This window comes from Pollachius pollachius (genome assembly GCF_949987615.1).
Source record: "Pollachius pollachius genome assembly, chromosome: 20".
NCBI lineage: Eukaryota > Metazoa > Chordata > Actinopteri > Gadiformes > Gadidae > Pollachius > Pollachius pollachius.
Window position 1 is genome coordinate 3,912,752 of NC_136953.1, and position 22,799 is coordinate 3,935,550.

At 44.0% G+C, this 22,799-nt stretch overlaps 2 protein-coding genes across 6 annotated transcripts in view; both read right to left on the reverse strand.

The window, feature by feature from the left end:
* The window catches only part of LOC307091149 (pyruvate carboxylase, mitochondrial-like), a 244,143-nt gene extending 239,514 nt beyond the window's left edge, over window positions 1-4,629 (reverse strand). Inside the window, exon 1 of the mRNA XM_079758053.1 lies at window positions 4,301-4,629. The gene's annotated coding sequence lies outside the window, so the exon portion shown is untranslated. The remainder of the gene's footprint in view (window positions 1-4,300) is intronic.
* A 2,719-nt stretch (window positions 4,630-7,348) lies between these two features.
* Window positions 7,349-22,600, reverse strand: LOC307091153 (uncharacterized protein). 5 transcript variants are annotated; one of them, XM_079758062.1, is made up of 13 exons: window positions 22,520-22,600; window positions 22,241-22,298; window positions 20,408-20,530; window positions 14,750-16,164; window positions 13,864-14,087; window positions 13,339-13,550; window positions 12,997-13,154; window positions 12,232-12,335; window positions 11,890-11,950; window positions 11,272-11,360; window positions 10,769-10,894; window positions 9,941-10,038; window positions 7,349-9,632 (listed from the first exon to the last, which is right to left on the reverse strand). In XM_079758062.1, exons 4-13 carry the CDS (start codon window positions 16,140-16,142, stop codon window positions 9,149-9,151), a joined length of 2,949 nt encoding a protein of 982 aa, XP_079614188.1. In that variant the 5' UTR covers window positions 16,143-16,164; window positions 20,408-20,530; window positions 22,241-22,298; window positions 22,520-22,600; the 3' UTR covers window positions 7,349-9,148. The 5 variants fall into 5 exon arrangements, with proteins under 5 accessions (XP_079614188.1, XP_079614189.1, XP_079614187.1 ...); XM_079758063.1 differs by lacking the exon at window positions 22,241-22,298 and adding an exon at window positions 20,844-20,934 and having other exon boundaries at window positions 22,520-22,580; XM_079758061.1 differs by lacking the exon at window positions 22,241-22,298 and having other exon boundaries at window positions 22,520-22,585.
* Between the last annotated feature and the right edge of the window lie 199 nt (window positions 22,601-22,799).

The window sequence follows — 22,799 nt, forward strand, 5'->3', positions numbered from 1 at the left end:
TAATATTATTGACCAAGTGTGCAAACATGGCATGTGTAAACATTTCTTAAATCATCGTGAACACTAATCTATGTATTTGCCTGTCTCCCCAAAACACTAGGTGAAAAGTCTTTTGTTGATGCTGAGGTGCCTGAATGTATACTCATCTTCATGACGAAGGGATTACGGCAGCGATGTGTTTGCATGGAGCTCTACCTGGGCAGTGGTTGACCAAGAGGGGGTTAAGCCTCTTGGACACTTGTAGTATAACACCAAGGTGTGTGTCTGTGAATGCGGATGTATGAGGCTGGATCTGGAGTTACAGAGTTACCGTCTCAAAGGGCTTAGCAGGCCATATATTTATAACACATATACAAGCAAACATTTTCAACCATCTAGTTGATTAACTAAATATGAATAGGGTCTATGGTGATGGGATGCTGTCCGATTAACCGCCAGTGGAGTCCAGGCAACCAGTCATAGTCACCGCAATATGCTAGGCATCCAGGCAGTTCATTCTAATTGCATCCACAAGAGGGTTTGTCTTCCCGAATACACCAAAAATATAATGCTACTGTGTGTGGCGATATGCCAAGCTCCGTCCGAGCAGTGATTTATTTTGATGTCCGCATCCAAGTAAGGGGTTAAGTGTCTTAGTATAGCGTCATGGTGAATTGTGCATTTCATACACAATGTCGCTTACTTTCATCGCTTAAACACAATGATGGTACTAAAGAAAAAAGTGTCACAAAGTTGCCATTGGTTGTAACCATGGGGATAACACACCCCCCTCCTTCCTAGAAGCTCAGCCAAAAATGCTTCTTTTTTTTTTTCAGTGTTCAAATTCCAGCTGAAACATTGGCTCTTTAAGCAAAGCCAGTGTCACAGCTCAAGGCCAAACTTTTTTTTTGCCACATGCAACTATTGACAATCCCTAATTTTCCGCCTCCAATGTTCCTCACACACATAGCTCTTCTTCAGTAGCACTTTCAGCAAGGACATGCACACACTGCCACCCAGAGGGACTGAACTCATGTGTACATAGAAGCATGCACTGCAAGTGTGCCTGCATGTTCACACACACACACACACACACACACACACACACACACACACACACACGGTCCGCATCAGGCTTATCTGCATGCTGGTGCGTTGTGAATTGCAGGGGTTTCTTTCAGTTTAGCCATTAACTGAACAGGGGCCAAAGTGCTACTTTACGTTTACATATGTCCCAACATAAAGGGCAGACTGAACTTTTTTTTTTTTAATTACCCCTAAGTTTTGTCATGTCTGCATGACAGAATATTCAAAGGTTTGATCATAATTCCTCCTCCTACTTAATTTAATTACCTGCTTTGAATTGCGTGCTTTAACTTGCAGCACGACATTCATCCCATCATAAAGGTGAATGACGGCATTTAAAAATAAACTCCAATAGACGCTGTGAGATGATAGTAACAAGGTGTATCTTTGAAATAGTGCTCGCCTCACTGAAGCAATTAAAAACGGAATGAGTGAAAACTCAATGAGTTGAAAGTCCATCTACAGTGATTCTTAAACTGACTTGGAACAGTAAAGCACCACCCCCCCCACCTGACCTCCACTGCAAACAACTGAAGAGCCAGTGGGTAAGGTGCCCTGAGTTAGCTGCAGCCAGTGGAAAACAAGGGAGCATTCAGCCACACTGCCTTCCTTCCCATGGCGTTGCTTCCACCTCAGAAGGCTGACGCCCAAACAGTTCATACTCCAGGACACTATGTTACATCGTCACCCTTCTCTGTTTTCTACCCCAGTCCTGCTCTACACCTCTACTCAGGGGTAGCTGACCCTGTTCATACCCCTGGGCACACTTCCCCTTATTCCACCCCTAGTGATGATGCAACATGTGTGTGAACTTTCTTTTTTCTTTTTTACATTAGGAATGGTTGGTAGTGGACTTGAGTTCGAGCCAAATTCTTAATAAAAGTTTACCGTTGCTCGCAAGTACCCTGTTACGGTTTCACTTTTGGTAACACACACACACACACACACACACGTGTAAACATGTGTGTGTGTGGATGTGTAAACACACTTTTGTTTCAATTTTTTCAAATAAACAAGGGCAGAAGGCCAGGGATTCAGGGACACAACTTCTGGCCATGAGGTTTAGTTCAACTCCCTGGGGTAAAAGCCATAAGGAGGCGTCTATCTTGTCCCTTCTAGTAGCCTTTATGACTAGTGGGAGTCACACGAGTACACAAAATGACTCACTGCTCAACAGCAACAACCACAAGACTTTAAATCCTCTTTCCCATAGCACAAACCCGCCTTATAGCATACATTAACACTTTGTATGCTCTCTGCTTGAAACAAGAAGCGATAGAAAATGTCCAGAATGGCCTACCAACTATTCGTTTTTCATTTCAGGTGTTAAATGACCTCATAACCCAAACACCACTTTTAGAGTGGATGCATTAGATGAGTGTTATTCCACCGCTGGTACGCGTAGGCATGTGGTGGTTTAGACACATTTGCAAAAATAGAAACAACTATAGATCATTGAAAATAAATAAAATAAATATATATTTTTTTAAAAATTGTAATGTTTCCCATTGATATTTGGTTTTAAGAAGAATCATTTCCCACTGGCAGGGGCCTTCTTGCATTAATAGTGGTGTAAATGCATACATAGGGGGGTTGTACCCCTCTATATTTACAGTCTGCTTATGAAGTCATCCAAGAAAGGTCTTGATGACAATTTAGTGGTACATCTAAGGTTGGGGACCCCTACATTAGGTGACTCCCTCTCTAGGTTGAACCGGAGCCAGTGCATGCTTAACCTCTGATTGGCTGATACGGTTACCGGGTCACCGGGTCATTAAGCGGTGATGCTGAATTGGGGTCAGTGGGTTCATCTCTCCTTAAAGACAAAACAATACATTATATCTGACCTCTCAAGTTGTGCACATTTACAATCAGCATATTATGTATTATTTAATTTAGAACCCTTGGATTCAAGTTGTGATATGATGGAGAAAAAAGTGAGCCACGTTTACTGTCAGCGACACTTATGTCCACCAGGCCAATAGCAGTAGACTACTTGGATCAAGCACTGTGGCGCGTCATAGTTCACGTGTTCTGCTTTTGATTTTCTCTGTCTTGGTGTCAGCACCCCTGTCAGCTGTGCAAACAAGAAGCCGGCATGCTTCCTGCGGGAGCGGGAGAATCCAGCTGTTCTTTGAAGCCATATGGGATGGAGCTGACCAGCCATCTTTAGACCGGCTAGCCAGAGCCACTAGAAGGATAAGGTCCACTCTTAGATACGAAAACAAACTTAACGAAGTGATCTGGAAAATGGTGTCATGCCGGTATAAAGTAGACTGCTTTGGTGTTTGAAATCGAAACAATTGCAGCATTCCTGTTTGAGCACTCAACATTAATGCAAGCAAAAAAATTAAATGAGACCCACAACTATATAGAATGATAATTTAGATCATGATATAATTATAATTCATATCTTGTATACCACGATATGTGCATGACTAGGGTCCCATATTAAGACGCCATGTTAAATTGCTGTGTTTTGTCTGTATCAAAACTGATTATTATGTTAACCATGTATACAAGATTAAAGTGTTGCTATGCAGGAAAGAAGCAGGTCAAAGTAGCCCATTAAATGCTGCAGCATTTCGTTAAACGAACCAAAACCGCCTTTCGATTTAATCTCACAAGAGATAAGCCATGTCATAAATTACTACAAGAAGTCTAGACCAGGTATGATTGCCCTTTCACATCGACACAGGAACTAAAAGGTTGTAATGTCAGGGCAGGAAGAGCTTCTGCATGCTAGGAGCTTTCATCAACCGAGGAAACACGTGTTCACCAACACAATAGACGTCAAAACTCAAGAGTGACACTTCTTAATAAATAAATAAATAAGAAATATATAAATGAATATAAAAGGAAATAAATAAGGTATCAACTAAACAAAGCAATTTCTTAGCAGACTTTTAGTATTAGCCATAGTAGGATGCTAACACATCACTACTAAAGGACACATTCACCAACCCCAAGTAGATAACAAGTGTCAACACAAACAAATGCATGCACACAAACAAAATCACCAGCAGCAAAGACAAACACATGCATGGGCTCATATGCACAAACACAAACACACACCTAAATCCGCACAAACTCATTCATACACAAACTCACATACAAATAAACACAGAATATTGATAGCTCGTCAGCTCACCCTCGCCCTAACTGACCCCGTCCTGTCACTCATCCACTGCCTCTTTACGCTCGCGATACACACTTTTGATTCACAGGTACTTACATGATGCTTTTAGGGTCAACTGTGGACAATGTCAATCCACTGGTGCTGGATACACACACTCGACTGTCACAGTAGAAGGAGAGAGCTTGCTAACAGCACACACACACACACACACACACACACACACACACACAAACACGCGTGCTCTCTCTCTCTCACACACACACACACACACACTGCTAGAAAGGAAGGGAAATGGGAGGCGATCAAACACACGGATACGCGGCGCGTGCGTCCGGGATGGACGAGTGATTGCAGGACGAGACAGCGCGCGAGCTTCGCGTTCAAACGCTTGTGCGGAAGCGTACAACAGCTGTTAAACTCTGAGGCTAGTTAGGCTAGTTGCTAACTATCTACCGGAGGAAGCTAACACGACTGACACCGTCCGTCAGCGTTCGGCGGATATGGACAAGTCTGCAACTGCGCCTGCCTCTCGAGTCGCGTAATCTCGCGCACTCCCTTCTACTAAGCTTTCATCCATCGGTTGGATTACGCAAGAGGGCGGCCACGCCCCCTGTTTTCTCGACCAATCAGAGGGAGGCGCTGCAGGATTTCCAATGAGCGGCACGATTTAAAGAGCTAGAGGAGGGATAAAAGTTGAGTTGATATGGATGAGTTTCTTGGGCCGTGTGTAAATAGGTTTATTAGGGATATTGGAATGCTATGGATTACAACAGTGGATCATTAATTACAACGGTTACAACCGCTTATCTATTTAATATTCTGGAGTAGTGCAATAATGTTTATTAGTAGTGGTGAAAAAAGAGGGGAGAGAGGGGAGGGATTCCTGGGCTGGATAGTGTTCACATTGGTTTTGGTGAAAGAGAAAAAGGAGTGGGAGAGAGCTAAAGGGGTGTGAGTTACAGACTCCTGAAATGGGTCTTTGTGTCGCTCTTTCGTAAGACAGACAATAAATAACCACACAAGAAGCCCGCAAACAGAAACAGGCATGGACTATGCACACATTGACACACCTGTCTGACTTTCTGTCTCCTAGTCTCTTCCTTTCCATGCATGTGCATGCACACACACAAATGCAGGCACACATACACATGCAGGCACAAACACACACACATACTTTAATGTTATCAGTCCAAGATTACTCAACTGTCACAATCGTCACAATAGTCGTCTTGAAACACATTGATGAATTCAAGACAAACTGTTCAAAACATCAGAGTACAGACAGCAAACGGTTCACATATTCATTCCCATGAGCAGGAGTAATCGGATCCCTTTAAAAGTTGCACCACAGTTTGACTTTGTTTAATTGATCTTATTTCCATGAGCCCCTGGTCCTTTCCCTTTCTCTCTCTCTCTCTCTCTCTCTCTCTCTGGCTGTCCCCCCCTTTCTGTCTATCCCTCTCTCTCCCTTTCTCTCTCTGTCCCCCTCTCTTTCTGTCTATCCCTCTCTGGCTCTCTATCCCTTTTTCTCTCTCTCTCTGTCTCTCTCTCTTTGACCCTCCACCCAGTGTTCTCTACTCTCTTGTAACATAATATGCATGCCTGTGTGTTCACGAGCACAGCACCATGTAGTGTGTACATGTGTTTGTGTGTGCATTAGCCCATAGCACCTTGTAGTGCGTGCATGTGTGTGTTTGTCAGTGCACAGGCGTATCGTAGTAGTAACAGGGGGGGGCACCTGGAATACAGCCACCTTTAAGGCTGGAGGAATTCCCTTAAGGACCTGAGAAATTTAACCTGAAAGAAAGAAAGAAAGAACGAAAGAAAGAAAGAAAGAAAGAAAGAAAGAAAGAAAGAAAGAAAGAAAGAAAGAAAGAGCAGAGTGTAGAGAGTGAGACTTTACCTTACAATAGTTGCCTGTAGTGCTATCATCTAGAATAAGGCCGGAGAGATAAGGGTCGGAATAGTAAATAGAAATGCATTAAACTAAATGCATTAGACTCTTGACCTATGCATCATTGTAGTATAGTGTGGTATACACCTTTGTTGCCATGTTGGTTTGTTGGGTCGATGACGACTTCATCAAAATGCATTCTAAATCCTGTTTGGGGAAATAGAACGCAGAACTCAAAATAATGAATTGAGTTGTCATGGGTTAACAATGATAATAAGAGTTTGACCAACCCAACCAACCAAGATAGCCGCTAGCTTAACAAGATATATAGTTAAGATACATAGGAGGTAGAGAGCAGTGACAGTACAACAAGAAGCTCAAGAAGCTGGTTCAAGAAGTCAATACAGTAGGGCTGATTCTTTTACCTAAAGTTTTCTCATGAGGAACCGGGAACTGGCAAGTGAATTGTATTACTGTGATGCTGGCAGTAAAATAATGATCCCAAATCACAGTAGGTCTTTTCTCATACTCGTGTATTTATGTAATGTGTCAATTGTCCCAAAAGCATTGTAACACAGACAAAAAAACGTGGGAAAAACGTGAGAAACAAAGCGGGCCAGAGGGGAATGAGAGTGTGTGAGTTAGGTTTGGGTTAAACCAACCTCTTTTTAATTTCTCTCTCTCTCTCTCTCTCTCTCTTTCTCTCTCTGTCTCCCTCTCTCGCTCTCACTGTCACTGCTCACTGTCTGTGTGGGTCTCTTTCTCTGTCTTTAACTCTGTTTTTCTAGCTCCTTGCTTGCTCCTCCCTGTCCTTTTGTCTGTGTGCATGTCTGCCCAGGCCCTCCCCTCCACTGCGAGACAGGCGTTGCATTCACAAACTTTAGACCCTGCCCCCTTTCATTCCTCCCCTCGCCCCTCTGGGCATTGAACAAAGCCACCAATTAAACACTGAGCATCACAGCCCTTCAATGGCTTCATATGAAACTCGTTTAGGTTTCAAGTCAGAGCCACAAGTTAATTCATGTTAACCACAACATGGAGCTGAACCGAGGTCCCCTCATGACAATGAAGAACCACATTTAACCAAGATACGCTCCAAATGGGAACACATAACAGGGTAACAGTTTACATGTGTTTCAGCTTTGAATACAATGCAAAACAAAAGGTATCCATGAGAAAGTTGAGGATAGTTGAGCGAGTTAGTCAAAAAGCATAGCTTTCTCAGGCTAGGGAAAACAGGTATTTTCAGCCATATTTATTAATAGAGAACATTATGTGTACAAATAAACCATATGTATAATGTATGCATTTATGAGTATAGATTTCAGAAAAACAGGATTAATGAAATGTAAGACGTTCCAAATTTCCATTCGTGCATTTATACACCCATCAATAACAGTTACAAACTTCACAAATGTCCTAACAAGTAGAGGACTTGGAAAAACTGCCCCAAACATGCATTAAGGATTAAGGAACAGGTATAGGCGTAATAGGCAGCTAATGGAAATCAAATTAACTGGGAATCTAACACCTTTTGTCTGTGAGCCGTACACCCTGGGAGCCAGTGGCCCACCGACCCTGCCCGACCCCTCATAAAAGCAGGTGACATGTGACAGGTGAGGCGATGACGTCATGTGTAAAGTACAAGGCTGTGAAGTAGACCTGAGGACTGGGAATCAGCCCCTATAGCCGTCCCATAGAGTAGGCAGAGCGTGGCTGGGGCCCCGCAGTCCCCTAGTGCTGCCTGTCATGTTGGACTGTGGAACGCATGGACAGCAAAGTGTTTGGCCTGCCTCACACTGTGCTGGGCCGGCTGGGTTTCACAATGGGCAAACAGTTTGCGTACATAGACTCATGTATGCACGCAGCTAAGTTTGTGCGTTTGATCATGAATTTGTGTGTGAGTTTGTGTATGAGTAAGTCCGTGCAGATTTGTGTGTTTGTTTGTGTGTGTATGTGTGTGTGTGTGTGTGTGTGTGTATGTGTGTGTGTATGTGTGTGAGTGTGTTTGTTTGCGTGTGTGAGCCGATGCATGTTTGTGTTTGTGCATGTGTGCTTGCATAATCTGAGTTTTTATTTCCAAGCGTGTTTTTGTATGTGGGTCAATGTGTGTGCATCCTTTGTATAACTCCCTTACTTTATAACATACAGCAACATACAAATCCTAAGATTGATGCAAAACAATACAGCCTCTAATACACCCTCTCATACGATGGATAAAGATAGGGGGTCAAGGGAGTACAATCCCCTGGTAGGAAACCAGGAGAAGGCCTAACTCACTTCATTAAACACCTCACCGGACAAAGATTAGGAGGAGGAAGCTAAATGACCAAGAGAGAGCAGACAACTAATGGTTATCCACAATAATGCTGGTTTAACATTGTTCTGTTTATTATATTTTGTTAATACTGTTTTAATAACTTTCTATTTAGAACAATTGAACACTATTTCAATAACTTTGTTTAGTGCAGTTGAATCCTGTTTTAGTAAAGTTTTGTAAAGAAAAAGCATGAAACTATCTATCTACACACACACACACACTCACTTAGTCACTCATACACAGAACCCCCCCTCCACACACACACACACACACACACACACACACACACACACACACACACACACATCGTTTAACATCAACCGTAGATGTTTCACCAAGGTCAATATTAACCCATTTGAGCGCTGTATAAGAACTAGGTGAGTGTATGTGTGTATGTGTGTGTCTGTGTGTGTGTGTGTGTGTGTGTGTGTGTGTGTGTGTGTGTGTGTGTGTGTGTGTGTGTGTGCATCAAGCTGAGCGTGCAATGAATTGATGTGGATCCAAACTGATGGAAACCTTCAGTCCACAATACTCAGCGTACTGCAATAACACATCTTTGTGTTAAAAAAAGTATGGCCCTCAGAGCTTCCCTAAAAGTAAACATTTTATACAAAAAGAAAAGGCAAAAAATTATTATTCATTATTAATATTTGCCCAAAAAAATGTACTTCGTACTTTGATATAAAAAATGATCTCTAGTACCCCTGAGTCGATTTGATTCCACAGGTTCTCAGCCTGTCCACAGAGTCCAGGATGGATGGACAGGAGACCGAACATTCGGAGGCCCTCTCTGATTGGCTGCAGAGTCACTGACCCCGCCCCCAAGAACATCATGAGGGTTTGTCTCGCTCATGTTGCTAAAGGCTGATAAAGTGCTAATGCCGTTCCTAATGCGCATGTCGCTGGCATGAGCAACACCGCTGCCGCCGCTGTTGTGGTCGTTGTTTACCTCAAACGAGTTCAAAACACTGTCTGGATGACTGTTATTGCTGTTGTTGTTGGAGGGGAGGGTTAGGCCTTGGAAGGAGTAGGCCCGGGGAGAAGCCTGGGGCTGGAGTAGAGTAGCACTGCCCCCCAGGTTGGGGGTGAGGCTGTGGGCTATGTTGAGCCGGTGGGGGTGGAGCTGGGGCTGAAGCCGGCGCTCGCTCCATTCCTCCGGCGGCTGACGGTGGATCTTCATGTGGGCATTGCGCGACTTTATCTTAAAGAACATTCTGGATAGGGGGAAAGGTTGGAAAGTAGAAAGGAGGGAAGGGAGGAACGAATGAAAGAGAACGATGAGAATAAACATTGATGAATAAAAAGTTAAATTGGAAAGAGAAAGTTGGAATACCAAGGAAAAGAGGATGGATAGGGAGGGTGGATTATAAACAAAAGCGAGATGGAGGACGGAGTGAACCAGAGAGGGAGGGAGAGAGAGAATAGAATTAGAAGGCAAGTTGTAAAATCCAAACGATCTGTTGGCATTGCTTTGGTAAAGAGGACATAACTTAAGCCCTCCAATACAACAGGTCCTACTCACTTGCCACACATTTTACAAGGGAAGAAGTTAGTCGATGGAGCAGGTACCGCCCTTTCCTGTCCAAGCAACGTCCTCATTGGTTGGGGGACAGAGGTAACCTACAGAAACATTAAATAATTGCCAGCATGTAATTCTCTGTGTGTGAGTTTTATGAGCATGTATGCGAAAGATGATCCAAGCAATGGCAGTTAAATGATGAGCTTAAAGTTATTGCTTCCTCAGAGGAAAGGAAACGTGACAGACAGAATGCACTGTGGGAAAAGATTTAATCTGAGCAGGCAAAGAAAGTCTGTGTGTAAGTGTGTTAGGGAATGAGTGAGGTCAGAGGGAAAGAGCAGGTTTGACAGAATGAATACAGACACAATTGTTGTTGCTAATATGCTAGTTAGTTGGCAAGTAGGTTTTTTAGAAAGTTAGATCTAAGTTGGATCTATCCTCTGTATTTGACCAATCCTAACTGATTTCCAGAAGATTTCTAGGAAAGACTGACTGACATAGAAGCTAACAACGCACACAACTAAACCCAAACCTGACGTTAATCTTTGGTATTTCGGTGTGAGAGGGAAACCAGACCCACGTGAACTCAGGCAGAGCATGCCAAACTCCCCACGTAAATAAATAAATGGTACAATGACATCCACATGACAACACTGTCCTATTGGTTAAAGGTTGAGGGGTAAAGGGTGCAGGAGAGGGATTGTACAAACACATCCGGGAATGAAAGAGCAAAGGTTTACTGCCATCACGATAGTGGGCTTCTGTCCATGTATGTTTGTGTGTGTGTGAATGTGTGTGTGTGTGTGTGTGTGTGTGTGTGTGTGTGTTGACCTGCTGATCCATGGCTTCAGCTGCCTCCACCTCTCTCTGTCTGTTGGCCTGTCTCCGCTGCATGTCCATCAGCCTCTTACCCAGGTAGTAGAACTCAACACACTGACGCACACTCTTGGTTCTTACCTGCAGAATGCACGCACACACACACACTCAATTAAAGACACATGAACCCTTCAACGAATACATAAGTATTCACATTGCATTTCTTTAGAAATGTGTTTAAACCTATCGTGGTTGGGACGTTACGGTTTGAAACCAGACACTATCATTCCTCCCTCCCAAACCCGACTAATAGGGAGTCACAATGCCTTATCACTCAGCAAAGGACACATTACACTTGTGTGTAATGTCTTCTTTGCTGAGTTACAGTGTGAGTGTGTGTGTGTGTGTGTGTGTGTGTGTGTGTGTGTGTGTGTGTGTGTGTGTGTGTGTGTGTGTGTGTGTGTGTGTGTGTGTGTGTCTTTGTGATCTTTGCGGAGGCCGCATGTAGCCATTCGTACCATGTACTGTATGGAGGAGAAGTCTTTGCCCAGAGTCCTCAGGCCTTCGCCGAACACTGCCCTCTCCTGGTCGGTCCACATGTCGCTGCCTGCAGAGAGAGATTGTTAGACACACATTTTATATTTCTGTATTATTTATTCTTTGTTTTGTAAATGTTCGTTTTTTTCCGCGCCAATTTTAAGCTCATTTGAATTTAGAGATACAGAGAGAAAGAGAGAGAGAGGGGGTGAGACAGAGACAGAGAGAGAGTGAGAGAAAAAGAGAGGGAGGGACAGTTAGAGATAGAGGAACAGAGAAAAAGAGGTGATGAATAGTAAAAAACAAAATAAACCAATAATCACAAACAAAGTTCAACACACCTGTTTAGAAGGTACAACAGCCCAAAACAAACTAAAAGTGACAGCCTTTCAAAAGCTGCTTACCGCCAAACTGTTGTAATCGTTTATTGTGGTCACAGAATTGTGAATGATTTAGTTTTAATGTGTTTAAAAGTATCTCTAACATGTTTATTTTATTGTTATCCTCGAATTTTATCCGTTTTTTTTGTTTTTGTGCATTTTGCATGAAAAGCGCTTCACACATAAAGTTGGATTGAAAAGAGGGTAAACCGTGAGCACCAGAGTAGTGGTAGTCTCCGGCCGCCGTGTGCAACGACAGCAGCAACATCTCCAGGGTAGCCTTCAGGAACGGAGGGATGGAGCGAGGGATGAGATGAGCACGGATGAGAGGAAAATTAAAGAAGGAAGAAAAATGAATGAAGGTAGCGAGTGAGTGTGTAATTGAATGAGTGAATGAGTGAGTGAGTGAGTGAAAGATTCAATCAGTGCAACCACGAAAGCATTGTCTGAGGATGGATACAGGCAACATACAGGTTTTCTTTTTAAAAGACTGAATGAATGAATGAATGAATGAATGAAATAAAAAAGGCAACAGGTTTGTGACAGTGGCGGTATATTCACCATTGTGTCTCCGTTGCAGTGATGCAGGGAATGCAGCGCCAGCTCTGTGTTGGCCCCCCCTCCTGGCAGGCAGCTAGAATTACACATTGACAGCAGCTGTTCAACTACACACACACACACACACACACACACACACACACACACACACACACAAAGACACACACACACACACACACACACACACAGACAGACAGACAGACAGACAGACAGACAGACAGACAGACAGACAGACAGACACACAGACACACAGACACACAGAACTTTTAGGTTGTTAATTAAAGCAAAGCTTTTTAATCAAGACTTTCGTGTTTCATATGGAAGACTCAAAGAAACAAACAAATCTCCAAGGTCATGTTATAATTTCATATGGAAGACTCAAAGAAACAAACAAAGCTCCAAGGTCATTTTATAATTGCTCTTGCATATGTGGCTGGCCCCTCTCCCGTTCAGAAAGATTTCCCTCAGACCTGTCCGTAGTCGGCCCAATTTCAACCGGTTTTCTAATATGGGGCGGGTTTGTAACCAAGATGGCTGCCGCTGTTGCGTCACAAGTGTCATTGCCATGATTGAAGTACGTCTGTACAATTTCGTCAAAAGGCATTTTTGTCTGCAACGCACCTTGGAAGCTTCCAGAATAATAAACATTTGCGACTGACCCGGCATGGCTGCACATTGTAACTGTGACATAAGCTGTAGTTCACACACTTAGAAAAACAATTTGAACCAAATCAGGCACTGTAGTTTCCCGACTGTCCTGTACATTACCGTGATCCTGCACAACGACACTCTCTTCCAACAGGGGGAACGGTTTCCATAGCAACTGTTCCCTCGGCAACGCTTCCTCCATGGGGCGGGGTGACTCCTCCCACTCTGGGTGGCAGGTGGGGAGCTCTGCCTGGAAGTCAGGACCGACGTTGATACACCTGGACACCAGAAGAAACAACGACACTGTTATTTTTACTTTAAGGCGATAGAGGCATGTTCTGTCAATATTAGCACAATAGCAATGTTTTTAAACTAGACAGTAAGAATGTCTCTCTATACGCTATTTACTCATTTATCCTCATTTAGCAGGTGCTAAACACTATTGCTGCCCTCCATACTCACGGTGCTTCAGCATACTGTTCCTCTACATCTCCCCCTCTGACCATCTCCTGCGGGCTGGGACTGAGAGGCGAGGCGGAGGAGTATAGCCCCGCCCCCTGCCGGATTGGATTGAGGATTGGTCGAGGAGTGTAATGGCCCCGCCTTTGGGCGGCTTCCCTGTGGTGAAGCATGCTGGGAAATGGAGTTTCCCTGTAGGTCGAGGGGTTTCCAATCTGTTGGATTGGGGTGGAGGAAAGAAAAGTGTTTTTGAGGTTTCGGTTTCTACATATACTGTCTGTTTCTCTATCTGTCTCTCTTTCTGTCTCTCTGTCTGTCTCTCTTTCTTTACCAAACTGTTGACTGGTTGGCTGTAAAGAGTTTGATCCAAATATTTAAAACAGTATTTATTGATATATTTGTTATTATATCTTCTTCAAAGATATTTGAAACATAATTACATATTTAAAACTGAGCAATAATACTGCAGCATCAAGATGATTCTTGTTTATCATCAATTAAAAACCAACAACAGTGACTATCCTGAACCTTGGGATGTGATTGGCTAAGAGATCCACTCTGCACCTCTAGAGTCTGTGACGGACAGGAATTGATGCGTCCCTCCTTCCTCTGGTGGAAGGACGGCAGGTGAGCCGGATGGAATGATGGATGGAGGGGGGAGGGTGTCGGGAATGAGGGGGTGAGGGAGGAGGGAGTGAGTGGGGAGCAGCTCACGAAGGATGATTCAGGCGCCATTAGGACACTTTGATGTTCTGGAAGGAAGAGAAGCAAAGGAGGTTTAGAAAATGAGACACTAGAAATTATAGATAAAAGTTAGCACCTTTGCTACCAATAAATTCATTAAATTAAAAAGCAGAAATATGAACATAATAATGTACAATATATTGAATAATTGATGGATATAAGTTAAGCAGAGGGGTTTCATTGTAGGAAAAAAAATGGTGTTTTGCATATCGGTAAATGTGCCAGCCGCCAATACAGACACAGAGAAACACATCAATCAACACACGTCGTATGTGGAGAAACACCTGCATGACCTGTACCGCAAATGTGTGACGCATACCGGTAAAAAGAGTCCAGTTCAGCCAACTACACCACTAAGATGGTTTCGGCTTAGATAAAGTATAGTACAATTTTTTTTGGGGTGAAATTGTATCAAATATATTAACAAAGGATATCTAGCCAATTTTTTTTTAAGAATATTCCTATTGTTCTACACTTGAGTTTGCTCATTGAGACAATTAATTTAAAATATTTAATGATAACAATTATAATAAAAATAAAAATCGAATTATAATATTGATGATTATGCAGTTGGAGGTGGAAGTGATAACCCATCAGAGGCAAAGGAATATTTGCAAAAAAAAAAAGAATTCTGAGGGTAAAAGAACCAATTGGTTCCGGCTCCACCTACCTGAGAGGCCTTGGCCCTCTTCGCCAGGGTGAGATCTGTGGTTGCCATCGGTGACGGCCCTGTGGTCACATGACTGCTGTGGGTAGCAATGGGGCAGTCCCTGGAGCTTCCAGAAAACTCCGCCGGGGGAGGAGTGGGCGTGTGAAGGGAAAAACTGTATGGTACTGACGTTGTACTCCCCCTCTCTCTGGCCCGCGGCCGTGGAGAACGGATGCGGACACTCTCCTTGGGAGGGCGAGAGCGAGGATGGGGGCAAGGGGGTGGGGGGGGGGCTGAGGACCGAGGGCATAGGCTGGGACGGGGGGGAGGGGGGGGAGGGGAGGGACGGGTGGGAGGGGAAGAAGGAGTGAGCGGGGCCGTAGGGGTCCAAAGTGGGGCCGTACCGACAGCCCTGGCTGGTGTCCGCCAACCAGCCCACAAACTCGCCCCGTCCCGCCTCGAACCGTGAGTGGCGGCCGGCGGGATCCCCCTCGGCGACCGCGAGTAACCCCCTCCGGCGGTACGGCTGGAAGGCCTCGGAGAAGGAGTCCAGCCTCTGAGGATACCTCCCGTTACTCACGGCCGGCGCTTTGGGCACCGCCGCCGAACCCTGGAGGTCCCAGCCCTCGCCGCCCCGCCAACCGCCATCCCCGCATTCCGGAACCTGGGAGGAACGACCTTCCCCGGAGCTCTGACTTGAACCCGGGTCCTCCACCCTTCCCAGGTAGCCGTGGTGGAGGCCGGGCTGGCCGTCGGTGCTGCCCTCCTCTACACTGCTCTGTCTAAACACGTCTCTGCCGTAGAACAGGGGGTGGTTCACAGAGAGGGCGCTGTGGGCGTCCTTATCGTTAACCGTCTCGTAGCTGACCTGGAAGCTATCGGAGCGACTGTAAGCTGGTTTGTCGCCGTCGTCGTGAAACACCATGTCAAAACTGTCCCGGGCGTCTCGTTCGCCCTCCACGTCGACACCGACACCGACGTTCCTCTCGTGGAAAGCCCGGTCCGCATAGCGACAGTAATCGTCTTTCCCGTAAAACTCGCTCGCCGAGCTTCCACAGCTCCCCCGGCCGTCCCAGGCCTCCTTTGCCCCGCTGCCGTCGGACCACTCGTGGACCAGGTGATCTCCTACGTTACTGTCGTCGTTCAGACCGTTCCTGCCCCCGTGGTGGAGCCCCCTCCCAGATGCGGCGTGCTCCCCGCTCCTCCAGGAAGGGCTGGAGGTGGGGAAGGTGGTGGAGGACTGCGGTGGGTGTTCTGCACTGTTTCCTGGCTCCAGGAGGGGGTCCGAGGGGGACCGGCAGGTGGTAGAGGCGTACCCGGGCCTGGGGCTCGGACGGGTTAGGCTGAAGTGGTTGCAGAGATGGTGGTGGGTTGGATGGGTGTTGGCCTGTTTGGTGGCTGAAGGGTCTTCCATGACGATAATAGAGGGTTTTTAGCTAGAAGAAGGACGGAGAGACAGACGGACTAAAAAGTGCTCAGTGCATTTGACAGAGGAAAATGAAACGAACATTGACACCCTTTCTTACACTTATACTCTTACACACCATGCATCCACCATTACACTATGGTAAAGTCCGAGTTCACCTAGAGGCCTATTTTCAAATGTTGGAGCCTCTACTGATTAATCTTAAACTATACGTCAAATAAAAGGACATAAGTCTCGAAACAAACACCAAACTAATTTCCTCAACCTCTCTACATTGAATAATTCTGTTGGACATTTAGAGGGAAACATGACATGAGATGGCCCACATGATTATATCTTATCCTGTCTTCCCAATGACAAAAAAACATGGCAGTTTTTTTTTTTTTAAGTATGCGCTACGAGAGAAGCAAACTAGTGAGTTAGGTAATTAACTAACTTAACTAACGTAACCGACCAGCTACCAGCTAACTAATTCTTGTTAGCAAGTGCAAATGCAAATGCTAACAAGCCAATGTGTTTAGCCGAGCAAGCTATCTCTTCTTTCTTGTTTGTGTTAATGGATAATTCTAGAAATAGAGCCAGATACTAGAGAGAGGGAGTGAGAAAGACAAAGAGAGTGAGAGAGAGAGAGAGAGATAGAGAGAGATAGAGAGAGAGAGATGAGGAAGCAAGATAGAAGATGATAACATACATGCGGAGGTTCATCAACAGCATTTAACGTCTGCATTTCTCTTCGATCCACTCTCGTTCTTCTGTTCTGATTCTCTTAATTCCTCTCTCCAGTGCTCTTCTCATCCAGTCTCTTCTCTCTATCTCTCTTATCTGTCTGACTCTCTCTCTTGCTCTCTCTCTCTCTCTCTCTTTCTCTCTCTCTCTCTCTCTCTCTCTCTCTCTCTATGGCTCTTGCTCTCAATCTCACTCTCGCTCTCTCTCTCTCGCGCTCTCTCTCGCTCTTGCTTTCGCTCTCTCTGTGTCTAAACCTGCAGTAGGCTTTCTATCAATCTCCCGCCCACCTCCTCCGTCTCGTCACATGTAACCATGTAACAGTTCTCTGTACTTCTGTTCTTCAAACGCCACAGCATACTCACAGGCCACACTTTGGTGAAGCAGATAAGAATATTGACGTTAATCACACTCATGATCAGAACGCTGAAATGCAAAGTCACTATATATTTCACATGGTCCTATACAGTCCAAAAACGCAAGAAAAGACACTCAAAGTGCACACACTGCGCTCGTGCACACACACACACACACACACACACACCCAAACGCTTATCTTAACACACACACCAGACACAAAACCATAAATACCCAGTTTGACTCACAAACACACGCACGCACATGCACACACACACACACACACACACAAACGTAGTCGCACACTTTTTACGCAGGTGTCAAAGGTGGATGAGAGGGGTTCTGACGTTGTCTCGCTGTTTCTCGTTGTCGTGGTAACCACATCCTGAGGAAACGAGCGCTGTCGGATCTCCCTCTTCTGACTATCTTTATCTCCTGGCTCCTCCCCCTCCCCCCCCCCCCCCACTCTGTCTCACCTTCCACCTAATCTTCTCTTCTCTTGCCATCTTTGTGCCCATTCTTCACCTTTATCTCTCTCTTTATCTCTTTGTCTCTCTCTCTCGCTCACTCCCTCGCTTTTTGTCGCCGTCTCTCGCTCGGCCTGCGAGTGTTAAACTCTTTTCATTCTCATTCTCACTCACACCACATAACAACAGGAAGCAAAAAAATATATCTTTGTGTGTGTGCGTGTGTGTGTGTGTAATGTGTGTTCTTGTCAGTGAATATGTTTTTCACATTGTTTTGTGTGTGTATCTTTGTTTGTGTGTATGTATGCATGCTTGCACACAGGTGTACGTCTGTGTGTGTGTGCGTGTGAGTGTGTATCTATGTTTTTGAGTGCATGTGTGTGTCTCTTTCTTTGAGGGTGTATCTTTTTTTGCGTGTGTGTGTGCGTGTGTTTGTGTGTGTGTGTGTATCTTTGTTTGCGGTTGTGTGTGTGTGTGTGCATGTGTGTGTGTGTTCTAAATTTGTGAGTGTGTGGGTGTTAGCTGTTAGCGATGCTTAACCCTTGGCTTAGTCAGCTGACTAGTGTAGTGAGAAGGGCCGAAAACCTGTAGGAAGACCATGAAGAATCTGAGCCCTCTACAAACAGTGCTGGCAACACACACACACACACACACACACACACACACACACACACACACACTCACACATACTCAAACACACACTCACCATACACACACACACTCAACACACACACACACACACACACACACACACACACACACACAGACACACACACACACAAACAGCACACACACACACACAAACACACTCACACATACACACACACACACACACACACCACACACACAAACACAATCACTTAAAGGAAGACTACACTACTAGGCAAGAAACATGAAATCTTCAGCCCCGACCACAGTCAACCGCTCCCAGTATCAGAAATTGGACGCACAAATGCAAGCACACACACACACACACGCACACACACACACACACACACACACACACACACACACACACACACACACACACACACACACACACACAAACACACACACACACACACACACACACACACATACTTAAATGTCAGATAGCTCCCTTTTATAAAGTTCAGCCTGTGACTGGCTCACTGCAGAAGGTTAATGTATTTGGGGATGGCAATAATATATACTACATGAACTTGTCAAGTAACTCCATCCCTGCAATATTTTCACAACTTTTTATTTATATATTACAATTCAGACGGATGTAGTCTCACAAATTAGACTTTAATAATCTTATCTAAGAATCTCAACTCTGATATTAAAACATCTGGAATTCAGTTTGGACCATCCTTTGTTGCTCCTTTGTAAGCACGTATGGCTATTAACATCCAACAATAAGTCGACCGGCAATAGTGACCTGTTAGAAGGCGTCTGTAAAGGTTTATCGTGCAAACCTGCCACTCTGTGTGTGGTATGGAAGTGAAACGCACCCATACTAAAAATATTGAAGGACTAAAAATATACCATATTATGGTATTATGGAGTGAGCAGCAAAAAATTCCCACAACATTTTGAAACTTTTGCGTAAAACAAAGGTCACATAAGAAGTTACATTCGACCCCATGGTGTGTCTGTGTGTGTCCTCATTAGCGTCGTCATGTTTAGATGAGGTGAATCTACCTTGTCCAGCATTAGCATACGCCCCTCACTGACGCGTTCAGACACATCCAGAAGCTTAGAAGCTGCTGCTGCCGATGATGAATAACATGGATAACACATATGATCGTCCGTATTTATCAAAAAAAAGTAAGTGACACAGAATGGGGTTTCATTGAGGAAAATATCCCATTTCCCTCATCTAGAATTTCCATACAACCCTGTTGCGTTTGGTTGAGTTTGTGAAGTCTCTAAAAGGTTATTTACCTGAAGATCTTATGTTCAAGCATGGTCTAAATTAAATTAGCACTATTTCTTTCATTATACTTTATGAATCCGACTGCAGAGAAATTGCATTTTTCCCAACAAACCCTCTTCGGGTCTAAATGTACAAATATTCAAAGTTGTTTGTTACAAGCCACCGTGCTCAGACTTTGTGTGTATCAGGCTGTATATGTTTATGTGCATGTGTGGCCCTGCATATATTTGTGAGCATATATTCAGTATGATATGGGTCTGCATGTGCATGTAGGCATATCTGTGCGTGTGTGTCAATGCATAAGTGCTTGTTTGTGTGTGTGTGTGTGTGTGTGTGTGTGCGTGTTCATACAAAAACGCTCACACACACACACACACACACACACACACACACACACACACACACAAAAGCACACACAAGCATATTTGTATATGCATGTGTGTTTGTGTGTAAGTGAGTGCCCGTGTGTTGTATGCATACTTGTGTGTGCATATTTGTGTGTGAGTGTGTGTGTGTGTGTGTGTGTGTGTGTGTGTGTGTGTGTGTGTGTGTGTGTGTTATGCATGCGTGCTTGCATGCGTGTGCGTGCATGCGTTCGGGCATTCATGTGTGTATGTCTGTGTTTGAATTAATATTTGTACATGTTATGGTGTATGTGAGACCTCATACTTGTGTATAAGTGTGGGTTTGTGTGGAGGAGACTTATTTTCTTTAGTTGTCACTGAAATGAGCGGAAAAAACATTCTCGGAGCAGAGGAGGGGGATCTCACCCAACCTGCCGGGAGTTTTCTCTATTTAAATCGTACCGTTATCTTTCTTTCCCTTCCCTCCTTCGTCTACTTCCGTTGCTCCTCGCAGCTTGCGTTGGCGAGCCGTCACCGACACTAGCGGCTGGTGGTGGGGTGGATTTCTCAAGATTTAGGGCGTTTCTACAGAGAAATAAAACCACCGAAAAACAATTAAATCCCAACCGCATGGTGAAAATTAGCATGCATGACAGAGTATTGTGAGAGATAGCATGGGATATATCTGTTTCTATAACCAGGTGTGCACGCTGTATTCATTTTAATTTACATTTAGGCGATTTAAGTGGGCCTCGCACACATACACAAATGCGCACACACAAATAAACAAGCAAACACATTCGCATTTGCAATCTCGGATGAGGCTGCTCTGCATGAATATTACTAAATGTATAAACACGTTTGTTGGTCATTTGAAAAACTCTAACTTTGTATTAACTTTGTATTATTCTCGCATCTTGACTTGTATGTTGATAGGGTTGTAGATTCGTACACTCTGTCTGCCGTAAATGTTCGCGAAAGATTTGCGTCTGTTGAAAAATATAAATAAAAAAGAAATTTAAAGAGGAAAAAGATAGACATGTTGTATAAGAATGAATGAATGAATGCAGTTTATGCATTTAATAGAAAGCAAAAATATATATCAAACGCAAGTAGGCATAAGATACATATAGTAATGAAACTGACAAGGAACTGTATCATAATATATTTGATATGAAATATGTTGCTTTTGCTTATTTCAGTCAGTAATGTACTGAATATTTCTTTGGGGATTGTTTTTATACGGCCAGCATAAATCAAGTTTTAACAATCCATAAAGAAATAAATCATGAATTGAATCTGGAAAATAAATTGTTGAACAAAAAGTAACACCACCATTCACTTTATCTGGTCATGAAGTCCAGGTAATATCGTTTATGTTGTGTTTATTTATGTTATGTTCATTGTAAGAATTGTGATGACTTATACGGTGATTCATGATTCATTGATAACTACAGATGATTGGATTCATGGACTTCATTCAATCATAAATTGTGCAACTTATTGCGCAACTATTGCTCTTAATGTGATCTGATATCGATACAATACATTTTCTTTGTTATGTTAGTTTATAGGTGTATGTGTATGGGGGGGGGGGTTCAGCACAAATTTCAGTTGTTCTCATTCAGCCTCTTCCAGATGTCAAAGGAGGTCAATCAACCAAGACCAAAAATAGACAACATCCTCTGTGTTCCTTTAACCCATTAATGTATTGCGTTTCATAGTTTGGTAAAGCAAAAGTTTGATTTCCAAAATAGCGTCTACAACATTTTTCCAATCTTACCATGTTGGCTTTTCTCAAGAGCGATCAAGTTGTTACTTTCCCAAGTATGTATTTGACATGGTCACACGCACTAACTCGAGAGGCCTCATCTCCTTGAAGGACTCAAGTGCAGTAGAAACGAGATCGTATCAGGCGTGTTATGGCAACCGTTCATAAGGATGCGTTCGGGTGAACACTGACACGCGTAATAACACGAGAATGCTACACACCAGTGTTGAGTTACAGGCCCTTATCGACACAGGTGTGTCGCATAGGAAACAAACCAAAACGATGTTGCAAAGCAAGTGTATCACCTTCATTACAGAAATCCAACCCAACCCTTGGGAGCCCACATATACTTTGTTTGCTACGATACTGCATAACCCGAGGTAAGGTCGGGCACAAAACAACCCAATGTGAACTCAGTCCAAGAACGGAAGTTAACTATAGCTGAAAAGTAATGCGTTTAACAGGCTCGGCATGTCAACCGTGATCTGAAGAAGAGTGCGGCGGAGCACTGAACAACGACATACTTGACACTTGGAGACACTCGGGGATGTCGTCTTAGAAGGTGGAGTTGCGTAAGCCGGGCTAAAACAAAATGTATAGCTTAGGGCATCTTCTACTTTCAAATATCCTATTGTAGTTTAGGAGCCAAACCAGACGATAGACACAAACAACCTGTTTGTGTCAACGTGAGGCAGACGACAAGAGACTTGGATGACTGTTGAATAATGAACAGTAGGCAAAGTGCTTTCAGTATTCCTCTTACAAAAGTCAAAAAAAATTGCGGTACAAAAGATGAATCTTACCTTTCCCATGGTCCTTTGAAAACCGGTGTGTGTGTACGTGTGTGTATGCGTGTTCTTAGCGTGAAGCATCTGCTGTGTTTGTGAACCACATGTTTGAGGGAGGAAAGAGATGGGAGGAGGAGCGAGACCGAGCAGGTGAATGAATGGCATAAACCAGACTGTCTGTGTGAGTGTGTGCCTGTGTGTCTCTGTGAGTGTCGTGGAAATATTAATCGTAATTATAATATATATTGATATGCAAAGGATATGGATTTGTTTGTGTATTTGTGAATTGGAATGG

Coding starts and splice junctions, on each gene's coding strand:
- LOC307091153 (XM_079758062.1), bottom strand. CDS start 16,142: ATGGAAGACCCTTCAGCCACCAAACAGGCCAACACCCATCCAACCCAC. Junction 12,336..12,996: donor TGTCGTTGTGCAGGATCACG/GTAATGTACAGG, acceptor GTGTGTGTGTAG/TTGAACAGCTGCTGTCAATG. Junction 9,633..9,940: donor CCTTGTAAAATGTGTGGCAA/GTGAGTAGGACC, acceptor CCCCCTATCCAG/AATGTTCTTTAAGATAAAGT.